Raw genomic sequence first — 9,538 nt, forward strand, 5'->3', positions numbered from 1 at the left:
ATGGGATCTTATTATGTAAATGTTGGCTTCGAAGGTAGTAACTTCAGGTCACAGTTATAGAAGTAGAAACCGTTTATTGCAACGCAACGTTATAAAAAAAAGGCACAAAAAAAAACTAATATTTAGAAACAGAAATAACACAAAAAAAACACCATTTAAACAACATGCGTACGCAATGGCGTACGCAAAAGTATCCCATTCAGCTAAAGTCACAACCAAGACTAGGCTGTGACGCTGGTTTTCAATGGGCCCTAGCCGAGTGAGTGACGGACTTGTGCATCGCGAAGTGAAAATAAAATAAACTACTTATGCCTTATATGTATATCGTGTTATTTCAGTGTGTACTCTTATATAGAATAAATACTTACATATTCTTTGCAATATATACATACAGTTATAAGTGTGCATATACTCGTATTTAAAGTATATTACTCCAAAAATATTTTTCGTAAAAAACATTTCTATAAAGCTATGTGAAATAATAACTTACTTGAATCCATTCTCAACTCCTCACATGAAGAATTTGGAGTTAGCGACAATGCGCTGCCAGGAGTTAAACTTGCGGAGTCTCTGGGTTCGGGGTTGCTCAGAGTCCCTGAAGGATAAGAGCCAGCGAGAGCCACGACTCCGACCATAGCCCCTGCTGCGACGGCTCCTGCTGCACTGGTAGCTAGTGGCCATTGGGCTTTTTCCCATCTGGTGAAAAAAACGCTATAAATTACAGGTTCACCTTCGTAGACCTTAAGGTTAAAAATATGGAAAATGGACAGAGTTCTTTTTTAAGCCGGTGGTCGCTGGTGTCATTTTTAAAGGCTGACTATGAAACTTGAAGTTCGGGCAGGATGCAAATTTTATTTTGACAAGACGGACGTTTGTTCACAATATCCCCTGATGTTAAGCGACATTGTGGCTGACGATGTATCACAGTAAAGTTATATTCACTATGCATATAGCCTTGAAAAGTCCCAAATTGAAAGTTCTTTTTTATGTTTCTGTTTAACAAGGCGCCTCTTACACCATTCACAGACTAAATCGAGTAGCTGAAGAAATAGATATTTTTACTTGTTTTCAGAGCGAGTTCATGAAAGCAGCACTGTGTTCATAATTCTACTTCATTGTATATTGTTCATTATTGTCCTTTATTAGAAATTGTCTTTAATTAATTGTTGCTAATTTTCAATCATTATTATTTTTAGTTACGATATATGATTGATTATGTTACAAAATGCTACACTATGGTTCTAGGATGGTCCTGTGTGAAATAGCTGTATGTATGAAATAAATAAACAAATAAATTAATTAAAGATATCAAGGGACGGGACAGACGGGAGTGCGCCTGGTGGTAAGCGGCACGCATAAATTGCAAAAATTTGAGGGGCATTGACACAAGGCCAATCATATTAAAACATGAGTTGAAAAGTCCCATGTGCCTGTAATATCACTAAAACTTTCGAGAAATCGACATCGAATGACGACACTATGCGTATATTTCATTATTTTTGTACGCAGATTTATTTATTTTATTGTTATAAATAAATAAAATAGAACACTGGAAGACCCTGTATCGCCGCTGCCATGGATACATACATAGACAATCACAAGTAAATGTAGTACACCACAAATATTTCGAAGTACCAGACCAGCATGGTAACCGTTTGGCCACGGAGGCAGCCCCATATCTTCCTACATTAGTTTTGATTATAGTGACCCTTCCTAAGGGTATGCAAAAAGGGCACCATAACCTGTGCACGCACAGGAAACTTATAAGTTCAAGTTCTGATCCCAGATCAGCCAGGGTATCACAGACCTCTGTCACTTGATTCCGGTTCTTCGAAATGTTAGTGCCTCGGGTGAGTCGCCCCGGGTGCACGTACCTTTTGATAACCGGATGAACTTCGTGCAAACAGAACGATCTGGAGTCAGAACCTGACTGTGAAGGCCCCTGTGCGGGCTTGCTCGCACCGGTTACAGAGCCCTTCCCGCATAACCGAGAAGTGTTAGAGACGGCCACTAGAAACAAAACTTATGTAGAAAGATAATGGGGCTGTCCCACTGCTAGGTAAAGGCCTTCCCCACTTTTTTCATTGATTGATTTGAGTAATATCTATTAAAAAAGAAGTCCAAATTATGCAGTTATCGCTGTCTGGGTCTACCACGTCTGCTTTTCGGGGCTTCCACTCCTTGGGTATCTTGGCCCTCTATTCGATCAGTATGCGGGAGATGTTGCAAGCTCAGTTCCATGGCAATTTGGTCGTCTTCCGAGTTACAACGACAATTTGAATTTGTGAGTGCAGAATTAGCAAAAAATTTATTTGAATGTAAGGGTATATGGATTTGTCTTTCTGTTTCAACTTCTTTGCAAATCGCAACTGTGGCACATAGTTTTATACATCCTGAACCATTTACATAAATTTTAATATAATGGTAGTTTGGAAGGATTTCTGGTTTTGTACATTAAACAGAAATCTCTAAAATTATTTTTGAAAGGGAAACAGCGCGTTGGACATTCAAATAAACATTTCATTTAATAATTTATAAACAAGTCTTCCACGACTTTGGTGTTGAAATTTAGTAAAGCAGTAAGAGGTAGCCATGCCTGACCCAAATGTTTGAAGATATGAATAAGCATGGTCTACAGGCGCATATTATCCTGGACGAAAATGTGAAAAGAAGGACCAATAACTTCTTCAAAAACACTCATCAACATTTGAGCCTGTTTAAAGTGACAAATCCAAATTATCCAACCCTACATCCAATTTAGAGATGTATAGAATAGAAATTATTACGAAAAGTTACTACTCAATAGAAGAATTCTAGTTAGGTAGAGAGCCAGCTATAAGACGAAAAAATATTCCATCACTCGTCAATAGCTATAACTTCTAATAAAATATAGATAATATTTAGTAAATTTTTTAAGAAAAGATAATATATATTTTGTTTTTAGTAGTCATTAGATATAGTGAACATTTTCGTCTGAATATTGACAACGATTGAGACACTGACATTTTTGGAGAGGAATAAATAAATGGGCTTAAACGACTGCTGGTGACTTTTTGACAAAGTTTTTTTTTCAAGGTTGTTAGTGGCAGTAGAGCACCTTGTAAAAGAGTTCGTCCAGGGAAGTACACTGCCACCTTTCCAATTTCTACCGCCAAGCAGTAATATGAATATTACTTCATTCCGGTTTTGAAGGGTCCTGGTGAAATTACGGACAAAATGAACTTGTCAATTTATAGTGTCGGGTGCAGTGGCAAATGCCCTTAAAATCTTTGCGATTTAAAAATGAGCGGGAATGCAACTGTTGTGGACAGACGTGTCGCTTACCGCCAGGCGAACGACTTGCTCGTCCCGTCACTTGGTAACATAAAAAAAAGTTTTGAGATTTTTGACACCGAATCAGGAATAAGTCTTGAGCGATACATGTTCTTGAGTCACAATGTATGAAGTTGCGCAAAAAGGCATTCTGCTCGTTTCTTACGTTAATAACCGACTATAATTAAACCAGTAATTATAGAAGTGTAACAGTGCACAATGCCAATTGCCTATACAATATGTTTTGGCAACGTTGTGTTTTACTCTAGGTATTATTACATAACCCTTAACATGGTAATGTAACCAAATAGAATATTGTTTAGTTAATTGTCACTGTGCGCCAGCTCATCTGTTTTGGGTACCAGTAGGCCAATCGTGGAGAAAGCTGTTCACGTTTTTTTAACTGACCAAAAAAAAAATTATAGTAATAATAATAACGCACACACTCAACATAGCCCCGCACTAGGAAAACCCTGTGTCGCGAGTGCCATGGACACACACATAGACAACCGTAAATTACACCCGAACTCACGAGAGAAATAAATGTAGGCCATACAAATATTTCTTCCGGCCCGGGAATCGAACCTGGGGCCTCTGCGTGGCAGTCCAGCGTGGTAACCATTCGGCCACAGTAATTTTATTGTATGTATATTACGCGATAACTCCGGCGACATTTTGATGATTCTTTTTTCGTTGGAAAGAGATATATATACTGGTCGCATTGAAATTTTAAGTAAATATTTCATAATAGGGGATGAAACCGGTTTCGCGCACTTTCCGGTAACCGATTTCAATCAAACTTGGCTAATAGATGTAATTCCACGCACTTTTGAGGTTGTTTTTTTTAGTAACTCTGTAGTAAGATTATTATCATACCAAAGCCATGGCATGAACAAGTCGTGCGCCTGTGGTAAGCGACACGCTTGCTTGTCCGTAGTTAAATCTTGGATTGTTACATTACAGGCGAATGCTCCGGCATCGAGTATATAACCAGAAATAGAGACGAAATGTCATTTAATTTGGTTGAAAACTATTCTGCCATATCATTACTGTGACAACTGCGCTCCGATTGGCCAGCCCGAATTCGAAACAATTGACGGGTGTCGTCAACTGTTTCACTTCAATCCACCAGTTAACTTGAGCTTTGCTATAATGGACGAAAATTGCAAAATTACATATTTATTATTTAATTACCGATGAAATTTGATTCAGTTTGTTTTGTAATTAGAGGTTTTGCTGTTTTCTACCCCACACAACCGAATGGAACAGTACGCCATTGTTAGAGATATTATTTTATTACAATAAATAGAGAATATTTTTGGAATGTACGGAGACGTATACACAGGTCAGTTGTTGGCGCTGTACTATTTCAGCTTTCTAATTTGTAATTTCAGTGCAAACGAGAGTTTGATATTTAATAACGCACATAATAATGCACACACTCAACATAGCCCCGCCCTAGGGAAACCCTGAGTCACGGGTGCCATGGACACACACCTAGACAACCACAGATTATACCCAAAGTCACGAGAGAAATAAATGTAGGCCATACAAATATTTCTCCTATATTTATAAGTAATGTATTACTGATGAGTTGCCAGGAATGTCCGGCCCTTATTTCGTCTCTATTTCTGGTTATAAACTCAATAGCTTCCAGTAAGGGAGCGGCCTAAGAATATTTGGTTATGAGTACTTTTCCTATTCTGCCCTCATAAGTACTAAGGCAACATAAATTACTAAAGACTACGAAAAAAGATCGTTACGTGCTAAAATACCGAAATTAGCGAAATTGAAATGCATTAGCTATGACCATGCGCGTTTATTTTAAAAAAACGTCTTAATTTCAACAGGGAAGATGGTTTCTCCGTACCACCAGTTTGGGATCCAGTACTTCAGTACTTAGTCAGTACTGCAGTACTAATTAATATGTTTTAATTTTTTCTAATTTGTATTATTAATTAACAATAAATTTAACTTAATGAAAATTCATTCAATAAAATAATTTGTAAAACGTAATGTAACGTAAATTCGAATGTTTCTTTGTAAAATTAAAAATAAGGTATTGTATAATTAATAACTTTCGTAATTATAGTGAAAAAATAGAGTGGTTTGTATTAATATTAGACATTTTTTTCTAATATATAATAGACACACGATTGGCTACAATCTCACTTGATGATAAGCGACGATGGGACACGTTTGCCTTAAAATGCCTATTCACTCTAGCTTTGAATCGAATAGCCCCAAATTCTACTTTTCGGGCAATACAGATTACAGTTATTGCATTCTATTGCTTTGCCGTACACATCAGCAAGGAGGATGCATAGCGCTTAATGCGAATAGGTGGAACATCTACGACATAAAAATGGAGTGCTCCAGACCTTCTAGTCGACCGTTCCTTGGCACACTCCCCGAAATGTATCCGATAGAAAACTGACCGATCGAGATTCTGTAGCTACGACTCCAGCTTTTCGCTCCACTGAGTCCACATAACATAACTGGTTGATGACTGTACCACCTCAGTCTACCGTGACCATGGGACCTGTAAAGGGCTCGTAACGTTGGTTTGTTTGAAAAAAAAACAACAAAGATTTAAATCCAGAAAAATAGTTTCATTTCCTATGTGTAACAATCGCGAAAACCTAAAAACTCGATAGCTTTTACTTAATTTCATAAAAATCGTTTCAAAATGATTTTGTTAAAAATAATACTTTTGACAGCTCTTTTGGCCTCAGTCGGTTACGACTTTTAATTAGCGTGATGTAAGCCAGTGAGACACGTTCAGATTGCACAGAAGTAACAACTATCGACAATTACGATATTGTCGACAATTTACGGCAGATCAATATAAAATAGGATCAGCTTTACGATTCAGAAGAGGTTCAGAAAGTGACGATTTGTTTAAATAATGAATACGATCTAGATGATTAGATTCGCCTTAATGTCGAATCGATTTCCTTAAAAATCGAAATATAATGTATTCGAAGGGATTCGACTTATTGATCTAGTGTAAAATGCGCCATAAACATTTTTGGAGAACAATGAAATAGAAATGAAATTTTATGCTATGACAGGCCTTTTTATATTATAAGGCCTACTTTATGGAAAGTGGTAAGTGCATATTAAAAAGCAAGAAAGTGGTGCGGGAGAAATCACTCGATTAATAGTATCTACCCAGAGGAGTTTTGCGTAGAAAACCAACGAAATAATTTAAACAAAAGTAATGTGTTTATTGAACTTATAAAAAGCTCGCGGAACTGTCAATCTTTCTCCAATTTCTTACGTACTTCCAGAGCTTTCTTCACAAATGTTCACAAAATTCAATCAAAGAAGCGTTGTTTACGCACCATGCGTTAAATTCCAACTTTCGTGTTTAGGGATCAACAATTTATCTTTTTGTCTTATGCCTATCTTTCTTACATCTCCCTAAGTGGAAAGGTGCAATGAGAGCCTGGTGCCTTATAACACAGGTTGATCCTAGTATGAACACCGGACTTTCACAAACGAAAGTATCTTCAGTAACATGTGAGGATCATAGGTATAAGTTTCCTCTGTCAAAGATAATAAAGACATTTTCTAAATTTGAATAAAAGCCTCATTCAGAGCAATAACGGTACGGATGACCGTTACAAAAACCCAGAACTATATGTTTTTTGCATCTTACTTGCCATCACGGCTGTCTCTTCTATCGTCTGTTTGTTTTTTTACATCAATGTAAATAATTTATATTTTTTGAATTTTGTGTAATACTGAAGATGAAACTTTAACTTACTTAAACGCAGCCTTGACTCTCGTCCATTTGGAGACCTTCGATTTCTCCACCTCCTTCGCATAAATGCCTTCAGACCTCCTTCTCAATGAGGAGGAGGGAGTGCCAGGAGGTACGTCATTCTCATCTCCTTCAGACGACCTCGATCTTTGTTTCCTCAGCAACGATCCTCCAAACTTCCCGTGACTTTTCCATTTTGATCCCGATCTCTTCATCCTTGTTCCAGTGATCATGTTGTCGAGAATTGCTTGTCCATACTCAAACTCTAATTCACCCTCAAAAGCTTCATTTAACATTTCTATTTCTTTTGTCTCCTTTCTTATTTTCTCATTCTCCTTATCAATTTTCTTATGCGCGCTGTGTAACCTTTTTAAATAGTTTACATCTCTCAATTTCCTTAGTAGTTTACCGTTCTGCTCTTTCAAAGTAACAAACTGGTCTAATAACTCTAGTAATTTATCTAGTTGATCAAGAACTTCAATTGTTTCTTTTGTCTTAATGGCAAGTTCTCGACCACGTTTAGAAGGAAGATCGTCCTTATCTTTAAGTCTTTCAATAATTTTGTCGCAGAATACATCAGGATCTGTTTCTTCCAGCCAGTATTCTTCTGATGTAGGCCCAGCTGTACATGGTGAGGAACCTTCAGGGTCAGAGGGTGTATGAGGTTTAACCGATAGAGTAGCGGGTGGTTCACCTCTTCTTCTTTTATGAAGGGAAGTTCCAATAGGAGGCAGGTCAACTACCTCTTTATCTTTTTTGCTTTGTCTTGTCTTGTCCTCCCCTTCCATGACGTCATGGCTATCCCGAAGTGACGTCATGATGCCTGTCTGTTTATTTATAAACGACAGTAACTACACGTGCACTCGGACGAGTTTCGGAATGCATTTTCTTTCGTTCACAATTCAATATGGTAATATCTTTTAAACGCCGTTGCCATTGTGAGGGTTTTATGCCAAATGCCATGTAGGTATTAACTGTGAAATGAACGGGACTGTAAAGTATTTTTAAATATTTTTAACAATTTAAATAACGTTTCTGTTATTTACTAAATGTTAAACTAATAAATAATGTCGTATAAATAGTATATTTCCTATACTACAGATTGTACTATTTTAAGAGTATATCCACTTCATTCACAAATAACTTTCACCACACCACATTTACTTCCATAATACTATTTTAAAGTTCCCTTATTCCCTTTATAACACTTTTACAGAACCGCTAATTATTACCACACACGAATATGTTACAATAATATAATATAAATAGTTAATAAACAGATTAAACAATAATAATGGTAGACAGATATATAATTTGCCGCCCTAGAATGCGTACGCGCCTAAGTCGGAGGGCGGGCGGCCGGGCACTGACGATTCTTTACGACGCTTTACGAATACAACCGAACACTTCCGATAATGTATTTTTAACTTCATACAAACTTTTTGTACAGTTGTACAGACGGAATGAGACCTATTTTCGACGAGTTAAGATTTATGGAAGTGTTATTTGTAAAATGGTCTTTCCTAATGCTAAGGCATGGATTCCGAACCATTAACCCATTTTTGGGAATAAAACCTTGTTCCTGTTTGGCTGGTATCTAATGTCTGTATTAGATTTCTATAAGATATTTTTCGTAGATTATTTTCTATAGTAGTCTGTAATCACCTTATTTCGATGTATTTCTTTTAGAACTCAGGCACTTCGATAACTTAGGGTATTTAACCCGTTGAATACAAGAATGTGATATTACTAATAGAATAGAAATATTACTTGATCTTGGAATGTATAATTTAATATTTAATAAATTAATTAGATTGGACATTTATAGAACAATGGCAAAATCATAGTTAAAAGAATTTGTTAGCATCTTCAAATTTCTTAATTACAAGTTTGAATAAAATAAATTCATTAGGTTTTCAAATTATACTACCGGCCTATCTAAATCTAGAAATAAAATCATATTTAAAAGAAACTGTACTGACTAATCAGTATGTAACTGGACTGACATCTACAACTGTCAGTATCTTAGTTTCTTAACGTTGAGCGACATCTATCCGCCAAAAAAAGAATATCAGTACTTACGGATATGGTCCACATTAAGTTAGTTCAAGTAATGTCAAAGTACTGATTCGACCGATTTGTAATAAGAGATTAACTACGTCATGACAAAAAATAAAATAGGTCATTCCATCTCTAAAATGCCACGCGAAAAAATGGTAAGACTGACAAAAAAGTTTCCAAAATCAGGGACGGATGACACGTTTCACAAAAAAAATAATTTGTGTCCAAGTTACCAGTGCAACAGTCTGTGGTATGTATTAATTAATTCAGTTTTTATATCAAATCAAATCAAATCAAAATCTTTATTTCAGACAAGATATCCATAAAGTGTTAGTAACAATATCCTTACCATCTATGTTAATAAGAGTTATCTAGAATGTACAATGTACCCTTATC

The 9,538-nt window shown here is 36.4% G+C and overlaps 1 protein-coding gene across 2 annotated transcripts in view; it reads right to left on the minus strand.

Annotated features, from left to right (window-relative positions):
* The window catches only part of LOC113237786, a 77,687-nt gene extending 69,622 nt beyond the window's left edge, over nt 1–8,065 (minus strand). For both annotated transcript variants that reach the window (XM_026474443.1, XM_026474442.1), the window contains exons 1-2: nt 7,085–8,065; nt 491–696 (exon numbers count right to left, since the gene is read on the minus strand). In XM_026474443.1, the coding sequence (XP_026330228.1) occupies nt 491–696; nt 7,085–7,899 (1,021 nt within the window). In that variant the 5' untranslated portion in view covers nt 7,900–8,065. The remainder of the gene's footprint in view (nt 1–490; nt 697–7,084) is intronic.
* Between the last annotated feature and the right edge of the window lie 1,473 nt (nt 8,066–9,538).

Source organism: Hyposmocoma kahamanoa, unplaced genomic scaffold, assembly GCF_003589595.1.
Source record: "Hyposmocoma kahamanoa isolate Upper Pololo Valley unplaced genomic scaffold, ASM358959v1 94, whole genome shotgun sequence".
In the NCBI taxonomy this organism is placed as follows: Eukaryota; Metazoa; Arthropoda; class Insecta; order Lepidoptera; family Cosmopterigidae; genus Hyposmocoma; species Hyposmocoma kahamanoa.